Source organism: Austrofundulus limnaeus, unplaced genomic scaffold, assembly GCF_001266775.1.
Source record: "Austrofundulus limnaeus strain Quisiro unplaced genomic scaffold, Austrofundulus_limnaeus-1.0 Scaffold228, whole genome shotgun sequence".
NCBI classification, from domain to species: domain Eukaryota; kingdom Metazoa; phylum Chordata; class Actinopteri; order Cyprinodontiformes; family Rivulidae; genus Austrofundulus; species Austrofundulus limnaeus.
In genome coordinates, this window is record NW_013952630.1 from 542,264 (window position 1) to 563,469 (window position 21,206).

At 37.9% G+C, this 21,206-nt stretch overlaps 1 protein-coding gene across 1 annotated transcript in view; it reads right to left on the reverse strand.

Moving 5' to 3' along the window:
- Positions 1–2,596: 2,596 nt before the first annotated feature.
- Positions 2,597–21,206, reverse strand: part of adgrb2 (adhesion G protein-coupled receptor B2) — a gene marked incomplete at its 5' end in the record, with an annotated part of 154,419 nt that continues 135,809 nt past the window's right edge. Inside the window, 2 exon segments of the mRNA XM_014019734.1 lie at positions 2,597–3,387; positions 11,461–11,514. Of these exon segments, the coding sequence (XP_013875188.1) occupies positions 3,211–3,387; positions 11,461–11,514 (231 nt within the window).

Consider the following 21,206-nt stretch of genomic DNA (forward strand, 5'->3'; position numbering starts at 1 on the left):
ACAAGTATCGCTCAAGGTTTGTACATTATCTCAACGGATTAATCTCTTGGACTTGACATTCACACCCTTTGGTTATAACGATGAAACAGAACGTCAAACTGCAGAGCTGTTCCAACATTTTTAGACAGACCAGCGGCCACTCTGATTGGTTATGGTTAGGCTTCAGCGCTTCTGGGTAAGAGTTTGTCATGCCAGGCTCCCTGAGTGATATTACAAAAAAAAAAAAACAAAAAAAAAAACATGGGATTGTGAGTACACTGCAAACCAAGAAAGAGACAACAGATGCCCTTGAAGCAGCATATAGGAGACGCTGAGATCAGTTTGAAAATTTATTTTCATATAAAAAAGACACTATGAAAACATTAGAGGACTACTTTGTACAATCTTATGTATAAAAAGAACAAAAAATGAAGGAGAAAGGGGGAGGTTTTTCATTAATAAGTCAACCGGTATGTTGGATGATTGTAGAAGTTAGGCATCCAGTGTTGAAGAGTGGATCGTGAAGGTGAGCTATAGGGAGGTCTTTGAGTTGACTGTACATAAACCTTAGTTGCAAATTTGCTTTCTGGTGGGTCACATTCCTTGATAGAAAGTTAACTTTGGGAAATGAAAGAAGCTTTAAATGCTAGCATAGTCTGACCAGTTTCCTTTTGTCTTGTAACAAACATCACAACAAAGTACCATAAAATGAAACAAAATAGACAGATGTAAAGTAATATGGATGATTAACATCTGAATCAATCAAGTAGCATTTTGCTTAAGAATCTCAGCGATGAAAACCAGCTGTCATTGAGATTAAAACATTGCTATTGGAACATCTCTATCTGTACTGAAACCTTAATGTTTCTTTTGTTCAGCAAACCATATTACCATGGGAACAAGAATTTGTTTTCACTTTGAAAGGATCTGTTTAAATGTTGTAAGAAGAACAAAAGAATGTTACAGAGTATCACCTACTAACCAAGGCTATGTAGCTGACAGATGACTGCTTTGTTCAGTGGATCTAGGTCCTGAGCCTCGTGGAAGGTCAGGTGAATGTGACCTTACCTCGCTAACTTTGAGTCAAACCAATCTCGCTCCTCGGAGAGGGTTGGAGCTGTAAGTTAGCCTATCAGCTGATTAGCTATAAAGGTTAGAAGGGCGGCACTCTTGTCTCACCATCTGCGCTGCGTTGCTCTACCACCACATTAGGGATCTTTAAACAGATGGTTTGAGGGCTGCAATGGAAAATGTCAGGACAAATCACCATCCCTGGGTAATTACTGTTTTGAGCACTCCACTTCTTCTGCATTTCTGCTTGCATTTTTTTAACCCATGTATTTTTGGATTCCTTCCTGGCCATGGTTTTGTTCGCCCCCCTTCCATAAATTGGCTCCCATTTTTTTTACCCCCTTCAGCTTTTACATCAATGGCAGCTGCTTTGAAGATAGACAGAGGTGTTATTTGAGCTGTGTATTGAACTCATCCAGCGATTTGACACATTATTTCCGTCACGGTGGACCGACGTGCTAATGCAGCCACAGTAGGAAAGCGGCCATCCACTTGTAATGTCTGCAGCATGGGTGTTGAATGTCAAACAGGAAGCACCATGGTCAGCTCCTCTTCATTCTAATGCTTTGCAGTCTCATAAGCACTGATTCATTTTCTATCTTTCTATTTTATTACCTTATTTACAGCTGCTGTGCTCACAGACACAGGACCAGAAAACAGAAAGGGATCCAAGGGAACGAGGAATTATACATCACCCCTTGCTGTCAGCATTAAGATTCAATGCTTTCGAGTTGCTCGTTTTTGGGCAGGCAGATTGAGAGAAGGGACAGCAGTCTCTGACAAAAGCAAGGGATTTTCAGACTTGATTTTTTTTTAATTGTGGCACTCTTGAGCTCAAGCGATGTCACAAATTATCAAGTGATGAAGCCAACAATAGTTCCCATTAAACTGAATGGTGAGAATTAGCTGCTAAATCAAACCGATGCAGTAACAAGAATTAGAGTCGAGCTCACAGGGACTCTTATTGGTCAGAAATGTTTGAGATAACTTCTTTTTGTTGGGTTTTGCTGTTACTGACAATGACTGCAATTTATCAAATTGTATAACCTTTATATTTAAAGAAAAATAACTGTTATTATTGGTATCCATCTTTAAGAAAACCTCACATCATCTCCCTCACTTTCATGTGCTATTTGCTGCAAAAAGATTGTTAACTTTCCACATAACCTGATTTTCTTTGCAAATGGAAAAATAAAGTAGCTAATATTGAAAATAAGCATTGCAAGCACAAATTGGTGGAAACAAATCAGTTCTTCCTGAATTGTTGGAGCATAGAACACAAGTCAGCTTGTAGCCATTTGTTTCAATCACATTATTTCCTGTAAAAGCATCAAACTATAGAGAATTATGTTTCTTTTATTTAACTAAAGCATCAGAAAAAAAAAAAGAAATACTGACACAAAGTTTGACGTGAGGTTTAGATGAGTGGAACTGAACCTGAAAATGGGGAAAAGAATGGCCCATATTAGTCGGTGGCTCCCCCCCCCCCCCCCCACCCCCTATTTCCTACCCTTTGACATGATTAAAATAAGGAAAACATAGGAAATACTGAACGAGTGAACATTTTTGTCATCTTTTAGAAAGGGGGGAAAAAATAAAAGACAGTAGGTTGCCTTATTCTGGGGTGGGTGTATTATCAGCATGAGAAACATCAGTGAGATATTTTCCCTTTGCTGTAAAAATCAAACAAAACAATAGAAGTGCAGAAATATTCTTTTTTTTTCTTTCTCCCCTCCCCACACTGCCCACCCCAAGTCATCAACACTTGAAAGACATTTTTTTAATCTTCAGAATAAAATCAATATTTTTCCAGAAATTAGATTATTTTTTCAATCCTTTAAGTTCATTTAAAAATGGTCTTCAGTCACAGACGTGTCCAGCTCATGTTTTTTTTTTCTTTTCAATAGTCTTTGCGAAAATATAAAGTAGAACAGTTCTCCTTTCATATCTGTCCTCTGCAGCTGTAAACAAATACAGTATGGGGTCCAACAAAGCACAATGCATGAGACAGGGAGCAGAGTGTTTGAGTTCCTTGCAAGAAAAAAAAAATTTAAAAAAATTGTACCTTTGTATATTTTTTGAGGAGTCCAGTATCTCTGTGTGCATCTTTATCTCAACATGAGCTTGCATGTGTTTGAGTGAGTCTGTGTCTGCGTGTCTTCACACTTCAGTCTGAAAGTCTCCCTCGGACGAGTCCGGTGTGTTAGCCGAGGATGAGTCCCAGTTCTTATTGTGCAGTTCCAGGCGGTCCTTCTGCTCCCCAGGCACAATGGACAGCTCGGGGGTCATGGTCTTGAAGCTATTCCAGGAGCTCTGGTCCTCGGGGGTTGACTTGTCCTGGGAGAAAATACAACACCAATGTGAGAATAATGCATTGTATGTTTAATTAAACAGGGACACGTAGAACTGGGGAAGAAATTCATTCTAAGAGAAACTTGAATTATTGTTCTACCTTTTTTGAGTAGAATTTATTGCAAAATGAAAACAACAGACATAACAGATGTTTGGGACAGCTGTTTGGTTTAATCAGTCAGAGACTAAATTAAAAAAATACGCTAAATTTGTGGTTTTATATTTTATCCAACTCTTTCAACTCAATCTTTATCATACTTGTGATGAATTAAAACTGTAGTTTTTTTTTATTTATTTATTTTTTTTGCTATTGAGAAATGAATGCTTGCTGTTCTCTGTTGCAGTTTAAAATGATTGGATCTGATTTTACCCAATCACTAACATTTAGTCATGATGCAGTGAGCCAGCTCAATTGTAAAGGAAGCTATGCTACAAAGCTAAATTGTGTGCACTGTAAACAACTATCCCCTACTGGGAACACAAAAGTACAAAGCTGAACAATATAGAGTGTAAGCTTAAAATTAATACATTCATCAAACTGTTCAAAACTGCCCCGCAGCAATTGGAAATTGAGGAAAAAATGTAGTAAAATTGTCATTTAATTAGTAATTTACGCTGCCCTTTTTGCATCAGATAATTTATCTGCCAGGTCACAATTGCCAAATTTGTTTCACTTGGAAAATTATTGATAATATACAATAGATCAACACAGTCCTCAATAACCTCACATCATCATCTAATGTAAAATAACATGCTGTAGAAGTTTCTAAAATGCTGGTTGTATGAATTCCTATAAAACCTTTGAAATGAGAGTTGTTTTAGGATAGCAATAAACCACCCAATAATGATCTTGACCGAAATTGGTCAAGATCATCTTAAGCTCTATTTTTCAAAATATACTGCTGAAGGAGCTACCAACTGCAGGTTAGATACTTGTTCTTAACTTCTCCATATAACCATGCTTTAAAAAAACTGTATTGGATGATGGAAATGTTTGCCATATGATTGTAACCGGTCTGTGTACTTGTTTGGTCATTAGAATTTTGTTTTATAAGCACATATTGAAAAATGGATGGTTATTAATTTTCTGATTTTAAAAATAGATATTGAAAAACATAAAACAATGTTTATTCTTTGCATATTCCAAAAACAGGGAAGTGGACAATTTTTTTCCTCAAACTGGGAGTTTAACACTGTCATTATCAGACCATTTAAGGTGGCTGCATGTAAATAAATAACACTAGCTACCTACTTTTGCATTTCTTTAACAAGCTGAAGACTATATTTTTTATTAATATAGGTAATCTAGCTAATTCATAAAATGTGTGTATTTATATCTATGGCTCCAGCTTAAATGGGATGAATAAAAACAATGTATTATTTAACATTTAACCATGTAGCCATAATAAATAAACCCTAGTTGAATTTTTTGGTATTTCTTTAACAAATGTCAGCTGATTGTTTGTATATTCTACTGTATATGTTATGTTGTTTGTATGTCACTGATGATTCAAGCTGTTTCCTGGAGCTTCTGGTGCTTTTAGTACAAGAAGCCTTTTTTCCAAGTGGTCCATGGTGAGGAGCTTGACTCTGCAGCAAGTTAACATCATTAAGATGTCTTGACAATAGTGTGAAACTTTTAGTTTGACAAAAATAAAAAGACTGACCTTTTTTTCATTTTTTTGGAGTATAAAATGAGAATACAGTTTCTGTTGTTTTGTTTAGTTAGTTTGTTTTTTAATTAAAAACAGATGACCAAAAAGTACAAGGATCATAACCAATTGCACTGCTGGATAAGTTAAAATTATGTTTGCATGTGACTGTAGAAATAAATGAGAATCATTTTGCAAAACAAGTGTCTCTTGATTCATTTCTATTGTCCATTTTGTCTATTTTAATTCAAAGCACGACTTTATTTTAACCCAGACAAGAAGTTTAATTATTTTAATCAGACTAAACAGCAACTAAAATCAAACACTATAAACCCAACGAGATCCTCAACAGATTAGAATTTTGAATTCCAGTTTTGTATACAACCTGGGGCCTCAGAAATGTCCTGACATCATTTACATATTCTCTACAGACCATAATATTGCAACCACAGTTTTCCTTAAGAGTAGCTTCTCATTTCTAAGATTGCTAAACATGTCTGGATTTTCTAACGCATCAGTTTTCTTGTACTTTTAAAGCACAATGCTATAATAAAATAAGAAAAAAATATATACCAATAATTTTAAAAAGCACTGCATCAAACCCATTTGTAAAGCCAGGAAGTAAATGTGCTACACAGTGCACTGACAGAAACTGATCAAATAGTCTCTCTAATCTTTGCGAATGGCAACATGCATGCATAAAGGCAGCCACTTGTGTTTTAGAGGTCCCTTAACCGTTATCATAAAGAAAAGGAGTCTAGTAAATACATTTATTAGTTCAAGGCACTTCACCACTTCTTCTTTGCAAAGGACATTGTTTACTTTTATTTGTAAGAGTGTCCTTTTCTCTCTCTCATCTTCTACATTTAGAAAATCAAACTAACGGGTAAAAGCACACCAATTTTCAAGGCTAGGGCCTTTGAATACAGCATGTGGTCTGCAAATGAGCCAGTGGTGCATGTAGAACACAATCCGTGTTGGGGGATTAGCCAAAACAAAATTACGGGTGGCATTATACATCAGATAAGGGCCATTATTCAAATTAGTCTTGTTTTCACTAAGAGATCTCATAGTGTGATTGCATGAACACAAGTGGGGACAGACACAGGGATCATTAGCCAAGATGGTTCTTGACAGAGCAAATCATACAAAGACAAAAATACCAAGAAACAACATGGTGACTTTAGACTAAATCCACAAAGAACACAGCTGTTCATGAGCCTTTAGAACTCTGTAAATAATGGAATACCTTATTGATATTCAGAAGAGAATTATTCATAGAATTTATCAGTGTATTGAGGATATAACTTTGAGAATCTAAAGGCTGCTTTATACTTCAAGTTGCTGATTTGGTTGAGTGAAAAAAAACAACATAAAAATCTATCCTGCTATCACTGTTGTTGTTTTTATGCTTAATTATGCTCTGTGTTACATTGAGAGTGCAGAGGTAAAAATCACAACTGATCCCTCATCGGAGCTTCAGCCCGTTTATACTCGTTCAGAAAAAGACATCTGCAATGACGCAATCACCAATCTGCTCTCACGTCATACCGATGTATAAACCGAGCATTAAAGGTAGCATAAAAGGTAGCATAAAAAATAAATACCAATATAAAATGTCTTGGAAACTGTTCCCTGCCATAGCAACACTAATGCCCCAAAACAGGATAGAAGCGATGACTTAGAAGAAACTGGTGCTGATTCACTTTGACTGTTGATGTAAGAAGCACCAACTGATCCCCACAAAAAGCCCTCTGACTAATATAAATCATCAGATTGTTGTTCTTTTTTTTTTTGTATCTTTTCATCTGGTTCTCATCTCATTATATTAATGCTCACACAGGTATCCTGAGAAACACAGCAGGGCAGTGTGGCAGACAAAATAATAATAATAACTAAACTCCAAGTGTTTTAACTAAAACATAATGGAATAATCAGAGAAGGGAAGTGCCCAATTTCTTTTTTGCTTGGCAATTGTTCTACATAGTGCTTTGGAAATGATTGTATACTCATTGTTTTATAAGCTGTCACTTGAAAACAGTGTGAAAAATAAATTAAACAATAGAAATAAAATATCTGTTCTTCTACAGAAAACCGCAATGTCATGTTGAACATTCATTTAATTTCAATATCTTATCAAAAGTTCAGTCATGACAATTATTCCATGTCAATAGTTGATTGTTGGAATGTAGATAGATGAACTAGTAAATACAGAGCTGTGCCTCCTGGCTCAGTTCTGTATTTACAGACCAGGGCGACCCTGAGTATGCAGGCACAGCTCTAATCTGTCAAGTCCATCTCTTGCTTCAACTTGTCATCACTTGAAAACAAGACTCCAAGATAAACTTATCTACTTGATGCAACAACACATCTCTAAACTGAAAGGAGTAGTCCACCTTTTAGTGATTAAGTAACCATGGTGTCAGATGTGATTTAATACAACTTAACGCATGAAGAAATACTCCAGATTGTCAACTGGAATAATAACTGCCTCTTACAGCAGGTAAAATAAGTATTGAACATGTCACCATTTTTCTCAGTAAATATATTACTAGAGGTGCTAATGACATGAAATTTTCACCAGATGTCGGTAACAACCCAAGTGATCCATACATACAAAGAAATCAAAATGTCCAGAAATGAAGTTATTTGTAATAATGTGGAATGGCACAGGGAAAAAGTATTGAACACATGAAGAAAGGGAGGTGTAAAAAGGCATGGAAAGCCAAGACACCAGCTGAACTCTCTCAGTAATTAGAAAGCAAGCCTGCCCCTTGTCAGTGCAAGTTAATATCAGCTGGTTCAGTCCCAAATGATGGCCAGGTATCACACAAGAACCATCTGATGATGGGTAAAAGTAAAGAYCTCTCTCAAGACCTTCACAACCTTATTGTTGCAAAGCATAATGATGGCATCYGTTACAGAAGAATGTCTAAACTTCTGAAGGTTCCAGTGAGCACTGTTGGGGCCATAATTCAGAAGTGTAAAGAACATTATTTCACCATAAACCGACCACGACCAGGTGCTCCTCGCAAGATGTCTGACAGAGGAGTGAAAAGAATTATCAGAAGAGTTGTCCAAGAGCCAAGGACCACTTGTGGAGAGCTTCAGAKAGACCTGGAATTAGCAGGTACGATTGTTTCAAAGAAAACAATAAGTAATGCACTGAACCYCCATGGCCTGTATGCACGCTCACCACGCAAGACTCCACTGCTGAAGAAACAGCATGTTGAAGCTCCTTTAAAGTTTGCTGCACAACATTTAAACAAGCCTGTGTAACACTGGGAGAATATAGTCTGGTCAGATGAGACCAACATTGAACTGTTTGYATGCCAGAATACACATCATGTTTGGAGGTCAAATGGCACTGCACATCAGCCCAAAAACACCATACCAACAGTGAAGTTTGGAGGTGGGAACATCATGGTGTGGGGCTGTTTTTCAGCATATGGTACTGGCAAACCAAATAATTGAAGGAAGGATGAATGGAAAAATGTCCAGAGACATTCTTGATAAAAATCTGCTTCCATCTACCAGGATGATGAAGATGAAACGTGGCTGGACATTTCAGCAAGACAATGAGCCCAAACACAAAGCCAAGGAAACTCTCAACTGGTTTCAGAGAAAGAAACTAAAGCTGCTGGAATGGCCCAGCCAATCACCTGACCTGAATCCAACAGAAAATCTATGGAAAGAACTAAAGATCAGAGTTCATAGAAGAGGTCCACGAAACCTTCAAGATTTGAAGACTGTTTGTGTGGAAGAATGGGCCAAAATCACACCTGAGCAATGCATGCCWCTAGTTTCTCCATACAGGAGGCGTCTTGAAGCTGTCATTMACAYCAAAGGCTTTTGTACAAAGTATTAGATAAATTTCAGTAAGTGTGTTCAATACTTTTTCCCTGTGCCTTTCCACATTATTACAAATAACTTCATTTCTGGACATGCATGGTTGATTTCTTTGTATGTATGGATCACTTGGGTTGTTACCAACATCTGTTGAAAATTTCATGTCATTTGCACCTCTAGTAATATATTTACTGAGAAAAATGGTGATGTGTTCAATACTTATTTTACCCGCAGCATATGTAATTACTACTCTTACTCAATTTTATCTTGTCTTTTTTATGTCATTTAATTTATTCATTCTGATATTGTTTTTAAAGTTGGAAGCTCTTATTTTTATATTGAGCACCTGGTCACTTAAATCATGTATCTACTGTAAGTCGTGTCTTGTGGTTTTAGAGAGGAACATGACTCACTTTGCTGTAGTCAAATCTACCTGCGAGTACAAATAAGGTTTCATGTGGTTTAAAGTATTGTTCAACCAGCCACCTTTGTGATCAGATCTATCATTCCAGGAGGGTGAGAAATTTATAACTGTTTTCTTTAAATTAAGTTCTGTAACAATCAAAATGCAAGCAATATGATGCTAATTTGTTCAGTTTATAAAACTTTTTTTTTTTCAGATTGGGTGCATGAATCATGCACAGAAAACCAATTTAATTTCTTAGTTGAATGTTTGTTTTCAGATCTAAAAACACCATTGCACTAAAACACAATGTCCACGGACACTACAAAACACGCCCCTTGTCCACTACACATTCTTACTTCCAGTACAAAACACACTCAGGGTTAGGGTAAGGGGAGGCTGTTGTGTAGTGGCTTTGGCTGCAGCTAGACCTTCCTCCAATTTTTATAGTAAACTTGGTCACACCCTGGATAGGATCTCATAGGATATGATGTCATAGTAAACAAAGTAGTACCCCTAAAACAAGTTCTACATTCCTGAAATGTAAACCATAATGTGGTTACACTGCTGAACCAAAGCATGTTACGCTTAATAAACTTGTTGATTTTCTTACTGTTTAAAGTAAATGATTAAAATTGATAAAATAAGTGTGTATCTGAAATTTAGTTGATCAACTGCCTGTGTCAAACCCTAAAGGTTTGTTTATACTTAATGCAAGATGTGTGGCTGCGGCCCAGCGATGACGTAATTGCTTGTGTGTCACCGACAGCATTCAGTGTTTATATTGGGATAAGACGTGGGGGGTACATTATAGTAATCCCTCCCTCTGCCCTCCCACCACAGACGTCACACGCTAGCTTAGCATGTAAATAACTGCTAGTTGCTAAGAAAAAAAAAACTTGTTACTTGCAAGTTTAGCTTGTGTGGGAGATGTGGGAGATGAATGACAAAAAACACTTCTATTTTCAAATGTCCGCTGCTTGTTTCGAGGCACTTGCCCACCGGATCTTTATATTTATTTTTGCCCACTGGATCTCCCCATCACCTTCAGCATGCAGCGACGCAATCACAGATAGTTGTACCTCGGACCGCCTCCGCCTCGATGAGTTGCTCTTCGAAACGATCCATGTTTAGAAACAAAAAACGGCTTCTGGTAGTGAGTAGCGGGTAGCGGTGTCACACAACACAAAAACGCCCACAAATGTTGAACCAATCATGCGCTCCGCGCTGCATCCTCTGCGTCTCGGAATGCTGACTGGGGGCAATGTATAGGACAGCTGTCACCGGGGGATAGCAGCGGGAGTGCAGATGGAAGTTGCGGAACTTTTTTCACTCAACAGGTGGTAAAAGACGTGCGACAAGAAGTATAAACCAGCCTTAAGTCAGAACATAGTATACAATAAAACACATACTGCAGACCAAACAGCAGCATGTAATGAGACGGCAGTCAGAATCTGCATGTTGTTGTTTTCTTTTAATTTGTAAACTGTCTGTTTGAACCTGTTTGCACATGTGTAATCTATGCACGCCGCAAACACAATCCCATCAGCTTTTCCATTCCATCATTTTGTAACTCTCTGCAGCTCCTATCGTTTTGCTTTCTTGACATTCATTTTTCATAATACCCCCCTTTGCTTCAGTGCACCAACTCAAAAATACTCACATGTAACTCGTTTTGAGTTATTTACACCCTCTGCCCCAGTCTATCTCCTCATCTGGCGCGCACACACACACACATACACACACACACAACTCATTGATCTGCGGCATAGCACAAAACACCCCTCCCCCAATCCTTACCCTTCTTTTGAGTGTGTGATGATTGTCAGCGTAGCGCTAGGGGGCAATATCTGCCTTATTATCATTCTCCCCGCATCACAGCCTGACAGTTTGTAAAATGAATACAAAAGGCATAATCTGGGAGCCAATTTGCATGCTAAATGCTGGCGAAGGAACATTTTGTAATGCAGGCGTGCGGGTAATGCTGCAGTTAAACCCAACTTTATCCCTGGGAGGCTATGTCGGACGCGATTGTGCTACTACTGCATGTATATCCCTTCGCTTTGGCCATCTCTGCCCATCTGCTTTCCCTCCTTGCCCCCAAAGCCCCCCTTTCCAATCCCCTCTCTCGGCCCAAACCCCCCCTCTACTTACACTCAAGGAGTTCTTTTCACCTCCGGTAGACGAAATGCTCCATCTCTTTTCCCTCTGTGGTGATGAAATGAAAGGAAGAGAACAAAGATGGGATGAGGGAAAGGAGGAAGAAAGAGAAGAAGGGGAAGCAGAGGGTGGGGAGCAGGGGTATCATTGTCACTGACAACTCTGCCTTGAAACAACAGTCGTGTTCCAACACCCTCGTTCGGTGAACAGGCAGCTCTTGCTTTGTGCTCACACCTTACCCCGTCCATCTCGCTCTGTGGCTCCACTGGCTCAGTGCTCCTCACACATGAACACACTCACAGAACAGTCATACATGAACTGACGCAGTGCAGACAGTGATTACTATAAAACAAAAACATGCTTAAGCTTGGAACCAGGCCGATTTGCATCTTTCAGATCTGTCAAAGCTAAAAGGAAGTTGTGGATGTGAGAGCAGTTTGAGATACGGAAATATTGCACATGTTGCTCCACTCACTAATCTTCAGGGACTACAAAAGGGGTAAAAGAATGGATGATGAAAAGGTGTAAAGTCCTTTGACACTATCTGTAAAGGTCCTGGAGATGGATATAATGCACTATGCTAGAGGTTTTGCAGCTCATGCTTCGTAATATTATTAATAAAGGGTTGTTAGTGCACAAAAGGCTATCTGCACCACCTGCACTATTGATTTTACACTGGAAGGATAACAATAAGGCATAAAACAGTTGAAGCTAAGCTATAAAGAGACCCTGCTGACTCTGTATGTTCTGCCTCTTACCTTTCCTGCTGTTTCTTCACAGCCCTGTCTATAGCTATGTTGCAGTGGCTTGCTTCTATGTGGTTGGTTGTTGTTGTTTATTTGGCTCACAACCTGCACAGCTGTTGTGAAGTAACAGGTATTTCCCAGTGGATAGCCCAGGGTAGCAACACCAGTACAAAATTTGGGTGTTAAAAAAAGAGAAAACAGAAAGTCTGATAGGGCTTGGTGGAGTTCTTTCTAAGGATGTGCTGACTAGTGAAGGAGATCGTCATAGAGCTATGTGTACTCTCTAAATCCCAGTCACCTTCTAGATTAGCCTGATTGATTCCCAGCTGTGGTTAATCTTGAACATGTTGAGCATGGTTCCTAAACGATTGTTTTTACAATATTAAAAAAAAAGTTACAAACCTCAAAATCCTCAAAGATTTATCTATTTTTTTAAGATCAATAAATCAGCAGCAACTTTATTAGGTACACCTGTTCCATGGCTTGTTACCAATTCAGCCAGTCATGTGACAGCAACTCAATCTGGACATGATGGGACAAATTGATGAAGTTCAGAATGAGCATCTATGAGGATGAGAGAGGCTATGTTCACACTGCAGGTCTTTTAATTATTTTCAAGGGGGTGGGGGTTACATGATTATTCGCATTATCATTTAAATGCAACTTCAATCGGATTTCAGTGTGAATTGTTTACCGTTCTGAGGTGACGATATGCAGAGAAGAAAATGTGGCATCACACGCAACTCACTTTGTGTAAGAAAGTAAACATGTAGGCATTTGTGTATCGATAAAATTTATGCAACCAGAACCCGTTAAATAATTATGTGACATGTCTGTTTGGTCCAGTGTTTATATTTGATATTGTCTCTTGACGGCTCCTCTGGTGCGGCATTGGACTTTCAGAACAGTGAACGCGTTAAAGGTAGAATCAATCTCAAGTATTGATTTCATCATGTAGAACCTGAAACCAAATGGGCTGCAACATCTGAAAACAACACTGGGTGCCACTTCTTTTAGAAAACTGAGGGTACAGGCTCACCAAAAATCAGACAATACAAGAATGGAAAAAAAACATTGCCTAGACTGGTGAGACTTGATTCAATGGACTTGAAAGATCTCGGCCCGTATTTATGAAACTTCTTAGAATTACTCTTAAGTATGCTGCTAAGAGTAAGTGTAAAAAAATTCTTAGTTAAAAGCTGAGTAAAAGTCAGTTATCAAGCATCTTAGTCTTCTTTTAAGTGAAGTGTGGGAGTAATTCTTAAGTATCAGTCTTCGAGCTGATTTGTGACATCTGGCACCCCGGCATGAACCAATCACTGCCTCGGATTTCATGTTCAAGAATATTCTGAGAAATGTCAAGATAAAACTGAAAATCCTAAAATAAGTCCAAATTCAACACAATAATGTTCATATACTATGTCACATTGTACTGATTGTTTTAAATGACCAAAAAACCCCACATTAATAAAGAAATTATTATTATTGTTATTATTATTATTATTATTATTATTATTATTATTATTATTATTGTAATCCTCATGAATAAAGAAAATCTTGCAATTTATTTCAAAAACTACAGTTTGAATTCTTTTTTTACGTCTCACAGCCTGAGAAAATATTAAGTTTGAAGCCTCCTCCTCCTCTTCTCCCTCTTCCCAAAGCTACCCCCTTCACTCATACACAAAAATCTGTCATTTTCTGGCTGGTCCGAGACCTGCAGACTTTTTGTTTAATTTAATTTTATTTTATTTTATGAAATTCACAGATTTTCTGAAGAAATAAAACATAATAAAATAAAAGTTCCATCCCACCTTCACCAGCATCATGTCGTCTGCTTTCATGCACCAGCTGATGGTTTAATATTCTCTCCAAAAGCCACACAGAGATATCCACCTTTTATTCTAACATTATGACACTGGCAATCATTTTTTGTCCCCTTTTTTCTTTTGTATTGATGACTTGTTTTCCACACCTTATTTTAGTTACTCTGTAAACTGAGAATAACACTCAGGTGAGACCCCTGGACCACTTAGTGCAGTTTCTGAGGTGCTACAGAAAATTCTTGAGGAGGGCACCGCTGTGATCCGTCTTCTCAGTCCATCTCAGACTCCTAATGGCAACTCTTAACCTCTTAAGAGTCCTCTGGAGCAATCTTAACTTTTATTGAGAGTAAGAGTGATTCTTAGACTTAGGAATGTTCATAACTGGCACTTACACTTAAGTATGAGAGTAGGAGCAAATCTAAGAAATTTCCAGCACTTGCGTCTAAAAAATCCACTCTAAGAAGTTTGTTAAATATGGGCCCTGACCTCAATTTAATGGAGCACCTTTGGGATGTGGTGGAACAGGAGTTTTGCATCATGAATGTGCAGCTGACAAATCTGCAACAACACCTTGCTAAATGCAATGGCATAAAAATAAAGCAAAATTGATCTAACATGGTACTAGAAAGGTGTACCTAAGAAAGTCATCAACATTATGCTCTTTAGGATAGTCATTTAAATGTTTGTATCATATTTCAATGACTATGAGAATAAAACTAATAAAACAAAAAAAAGATGGGAGAGGTTTTGAAGTCTACTTTCTGCTAATGAGATTAATCATCACTTGGACTCTTAAAAAACCCAAAAAGACAAACAAACAAACAACAACAAAAAAATAAAAACATGCATGGATACTGATATAGCATATGGGATTAGGAATTAATGGGGGTGGAAGAAGTGATAACAGGTAAGTGGGTTAACTTTACCTTTGTTGACGCGGATGCCCATGGTTCTGCTGACTGTGTGGCTACGATCAAACTGAGACATGACAAGCATGCAACACAAAGGCCCAGTCAGCAAGAAAGCACATGAAACACAACAAACAAAATAAAAAGAAAAAAAAATAAAGGAAGAAGAAATCAATAAAATGCAGCTGTGAGGCAACTAAAAACATTCACTGATTGTGATGTCCAAGTGAAACAAAAACGAAGAAAATGGAAGTAACATCAAAGATGTGGGTAAGAACCGAGTGGATGCCAGAACATTGTGACCATGTCTCAGTAGTCAGGAGAGGGCTTTGATTCAATAACCATTAACTACTGTACTTAGTGATTTCCGTCTGTTTATATAATTATGTACTAAAACTAACAATTCAATCTACTTTCAGTAATTATATAATTCATTAAAAGAAAGAAAAAAAAGACCTTGCATGGCAGCGTTTAGCACCGATTACCCTGTTAGTTTGAAAGGAATCTGTGTCAAAAGCAATAAGCCTCTTCAAAGGAGCCAAATTTGGGTGAATGTAGGGTACATAAATGTAATTAGTGCAAAATATTGCAAACAAATGAGCAATCAGCCACACAGGCTTGGGCTACCGCTGTCTGGGCCTGTGTAATGCAAGGCCAGTTCTCCTAAAAAAAAACAGTTCCAGACGGTGATTCAAACCTTTTCACCTCCTTTTAATTGGCCCAAGGACACTAAATGAGCTAAATTAGTATTATGCCTGGTGGTGCATGGAGCCAGTGTTAGACTGGTTCCGCCTCGACCGCCAGTCCTCTCATTAGGAGTCACTGACGGAGCTAAAGCTACACTCCGACGGCCCTCGCTTTTCATGGATGATTTGAATAAAGAAAGGAAAACAGCTGATGAGTTTATACGTGAAGAAAGGGGCAAGGAAATAATTAAAAAACAAGCTAATGAGAGGAATTAATTATTCAATTAATGCCTGAAATGTGCTACTAAGGGCTGAGCTTAGGGGGAGAAATTGGTGAATGAGGGACACAGCGAGACAGAAAATGTCAAGCTGTGAGGACAAATAGAGAGGAGAATGAGATATGAAGAGGGAGGAGAGGGCTGGACTTGCTTTATTGCTGGTATGTGAAATTGAAACACCCTCAGCTTAATGCTAGCAAATTGACTATCCAGACCTAAAGGCTTTGTAAGTGCAGGCAAATTGCCCTAACCGAAACAACAAAAACTGGGACTTTGTCATTTCAAATAATACATCTTCATTTTCCACGAGACATCCTGCACATTAATTCCTAACAACATCGTGGAAACCTTGCTGGAATATAAATATCAGCCAATATTGTTTACTGCAGACGCATAAAGACCCCATCTCGCTTCTGCTCAATCTAGAAGGCCAAGGAAGAATCCTCCAAGACAATTCTGTAACTGTACATTTAAAACTAATAAATAAGAAATTCATCATATTTTACACAAACATGCCTGCAGTCAATTAGGTTGAATGAAATGTGGAAATGTATCTTTCATCGCAAATTTGCTCAGTGTCCCTGCTCGGATCGTCTAGCATTGATGAAATCACAATAAACAAGTCCTTTCTATCTATCTTCAATACAACTTCCTTCACTGTCATCTGAAGAGCTGGTGAATGCATCATTTAATCAAGAACTCAAAACAGGATAAAGATACGTTCCTGTTTGTGAGCTAAAAATGACATCAGCCGAGCCATTATGCGGTGCTAACACTTTCTAACATTCACACACCCACCCTCCATCCCACACACAGTGAGGCACAACCCTGCATCATTGGGCACTGCATGCAAATTTGTGCTGTGACCTTTTGAACTCGGTGGAAAGGATTGAAAAACAGTGAGCTGACTCCATGGCAACGGAGGCCAAGATGCTGCTCTAAATGTTCAACATGCGTGCGGACGCTAATGCTAATACACACAGTGTTACATACACATTGCATCCTCGCTGACTTTTGGTAACCTCAATGACTACATTTGTGTTGTCTATTGCTAAACACACACACATTAAAAAAAACAATAAATTGGATTCAGTCCATCAACTAGCCATGCGGCCCCTGCCAGAGCAGCCACTGTACTTAAAACAAAGTGCGATTTGAGTTTGCTGTTACCATTAGCATTAATGTGAAGCCCACTCGTTCCACTTCAACAGAGTGTTGTCAGTGCAGAGAGGCTTCGAAAATGGGAGCAGACAACATTACATTTATGTCAAAAAACACTTGAGTCTGGGTCGGCAGCAGTTGTTTTGGGGTCAGTGACAAAACATTTGGTAGTGGAAGCTAGTTTAACAGAATGCTAACTAGTTACATGTATTTTATCATGTAAAATGCACATATCACAGCCTGGCACTATCAACTGTTACCCACAAAGCAACACTTATATCCTTTAAACTATTATCTTTTACTTCCTTCTTCCTTTCAGGTTCACATGGGTCACTGGTGTCCATGTCCAGCACATACTGTGTGAGGGGCAAGGTACATCCTGGACAGGTCGCAAGTCCATCACTGGGACTCATAGAAACAAATGAGACAAACAACATTCACACTCTCGCTAACACCTAGACACAATTTATAGTTACCAATCAGCCTAACATTCATGTTTTTGGTTTGTGGGAGAAAACACACAAAACACACGGAGAGAACACTCAGAAAGGTCCTGGGCCGGAATTCGATCCGGCAACCTTCCTGCTGGGAACCAACAGCTCTACCAGTTGGGCCACAATGCCATCCCTACATCTATATTTTCTTTAAAAAAGGGTATTTTTGTTTCAGTCCAGAATGACAAGGTGATTTAAAACACAGAGGTTTTTGCAGACTCTTGTCATGTACTCTGAGTAACCTTTCTTCTCACTTGTGCGTTTGCCCATAATTTCTGTCGATTAGGCATAGCAAGCATTTATCATGCCAAAGCCTCTGGCAGTTTGAGTGGTAAATACAGGCGTAACTACTCAACGGGCACCAGAGGAACTCAAGAGGAGAGGGTGGGACGCAGAAAAGAGTGTCACATAGCAAAGGAAAGTAAAAGTAATGGTATGAAATGTATGGATTATAATATCTGCATATGTATTTGTTGCCCGGGACCAGTTAAGGTCTACCACACTTGAACACAGAAACGTGAAATATGTTAAGATAAAAGTAAATCCCCTCCTGTTTCAGAAATGCTCTGACATCCACTCATTTAAACACATCTGACGCAGTGATGTTAACTTTTCAAAGTAAATGGATCAAGTCTCTTCTGATCCAGTACCTCTTAATCTTTTTTTTTTCTCATTAGCACCCATATTAAAGTACTAATTGTTAGACTCCATTTTTTTCCCCTCAGTGGGCGAGTTAATGATCAGAATATTATAGTTTATGAGATGATTATGAATTGGTTTGTGAATGGGTCATTGTCTTTGAATAGATTTATCACTCGATTATGGTGTTTAGACCTTCAGGTTTAACTTAGCCACTGAAAATGATACTGTGACTAAATAAAACAAGCATAAAAAGTATCCCAGAAACAAAACACATATAATCAAATAGAAACACAAACAAACAAAAACAGCCCAATCCTGAATCAGACCACTGTAAAAATACATTTCTCCTGTTGTGTTAATTCCAGGTTGCCTGTTTCCATCTGAATTTGCACAGGGGCTGATAAAGGAATGGGAACAAGCATTCAACACCTGAATGCTGAAGCACAAGGGGTAATCACTATGCTGAACTGAACTAGTACACCACCACACCAGAACTTCCAATATCACGGCCAACCAAATATAACCACTTTACGATGACGCAGCACGGAACAGTAATAGACAAGCAACTACATAAAATGTACTGATAGTCTGACACTGTTTGTTTTGCAGTTGTGTCCCATAATAGGATCTGGAAATAGGAAGTTTCCATATGTTAATTTTACACAAATAGCTCATGCTAGAGTATATTCCTCTTTTATACTGTTGCTGGGCCTGTCAAGCTTTCTGTTGTCACACTACCGAAGTGCTTTTTTGCAATAAAACTGGACATTTTATTTTAAAAGTCCTGTTGTATTTTGTAAACTAAAGATTTCAGACAGAACAAATAATCAGATTGTAATCTGTGGACATCAGCTGTATCGTTTCCAACCTGAGAGCTGAGAGTAACTAACTTGCTGACAGTTTCACGAGTCCTATAAAAACACTTCAACTCTTGAGCTGACCGCTGAAGGTTTTACACTTACTCACACATTATATGTGCTATAAAAACGGAGGCTCAAGATGGTATGTTGAACATTTATTTATTTATTTATTTTTTTTCCGCTCACAATGCGAGGCCAGCACATCTCCTGAGTGTTGAGAGAAAAAAAAATGGCTCCACTCAAAATCAATACCAAAATGCAACAACACAAGCATGGAGACAAACATTGTTTAAAGGTTTGTGTACATTTTGGTCATTTGAGTTTACTTTTAAAATACAATCAAATATTGCTAAATGAAAAATGTAAAAGAAAAAAAAAGGAAAATGGTCTGTCATTTTAATTTTATCAAAACAGAAGTTTGACAACATCATTGTTGGATCATTTTGAGCTTGTTAACTTTAATAACAGCCTGTAAAAAATGCATAAATGCTAGCTAACTACTTTTGCATTCCTTTAACTAATTAACTGCAGACTATCTATTTTTATTAATATAGCTAGTCTAACTAATTTATTTAAAAACTATATCTGTCTCCACCTGAAATAGTCTGATATGCAGATGAATAAATGTACTTTATAACTAGCTGACCAGGCAATTACAATAAATACTGTAAATGCTAGCTGACTAGTTTGGCATCCTTTAACAGGTGTCAGACCATATTTTGTACATCACTGATGATTCAAATGTTTCCTGGAGCTTTTGGAACATTAGGCCTTTCTCCAAGAGAACTTGAAGCTGCAGCAGGTCCCACAGGACAAAATTAAGTTCCCTTGACACCAGCAATAAACGCTCAGCTTGACAATTTTTTTGAGTATAAAATTGAAACAGAAACAATCACTTGTCCATGTTTCAATAGCTGTTTTTACAAAGACAAAAGTACACAGACCTTTCACTTAATAATATATATTTTTAACTCATGGTTTTATAAATTGAATAACATATGTTTAGGCATTGAATAACGGCTGCATGAGGACTGGTGAATACATTTTATCAAATATATTCCAAGTGGGAATACATGTGTAACAATGTGATCCCACAAGCATGTTTTTTATTTTTTTATTTTTTTAATTTTAACTAGGTTAGTATTAAAATCCACAGCAGAACATGCTCGCACTAACCCATCATACAAAAAGTCATTCTATTCATTTTTTGTTTGAGAGCTTCTGGCTGTAGTGAAGCTTTGAAAGAAAGCCACCATTTAACTACTAAAAATGCAGAGTTGCAGCCACACAGGCCAAATCTCATTATTGGAAAAATCCGGAGCTTGACAGGCCTGGTCACAGTTTCTAAGCTATGACTGAACAATTATTGCCAGAGAAAGTTTGTAATCAAGAGTCAGTTGCATGTAAAATGCTCCGTTTTGCTTGGTGAATTCACAACCACACAACAAACAGTGACAAACTATGAGATACCTGCAGCTGTTTAGGCCTACATTTAGTTAAATTAAGCTGGGCTTTACTTCACGGAGCTTATGCTGGTTTTAGTATGGCTTACGTTGACTTTCTTTATAAACAAGAGATGGTCTGCGTGCTAGCGATGACTCTGTGTTGTGCCTCGGTGGTGGGGGAGGGGGCACCTGTGATGGATGAACATTAACCATGGTGGTTAGTAGGGTTGTTCAGGTTTTAGGGGTTATTGGGGGAAAAAAATGGGAAAAATGAAAAAGCTTTAAAGGTCAAAGACTGTGTGTGTTTTTAAAGTACAGCATGTCTCACAGTTTATTAGGGGTCAATTTTTTTTTCTGTCTTTAGTTCAGCAGAGATCTGGACAACCACCAATTATTAAATGTTGAGTTTCCCAATAAAGAATGCATTTTAATGGCAAAGTGTATTAGTCATAAGATGTTAAATGTTAAATACATACTGTCAACTGTTATTTTCAGTTCTGCAAAAAAGCTGCAAACAATTAACCTTTTACTTGTTCTATAAATCACTGAACTACCTCAGTTTGGTGAAATAGAGCTGACCTGTGACTGGTGTCTCCGACTCTCTGCTATAATCATTCTGATGAGCAAGGCCAGGACTCAAGTAAATTGTATTCATCTTAAATAATAATAATAATAATAATAATAATAATAATAA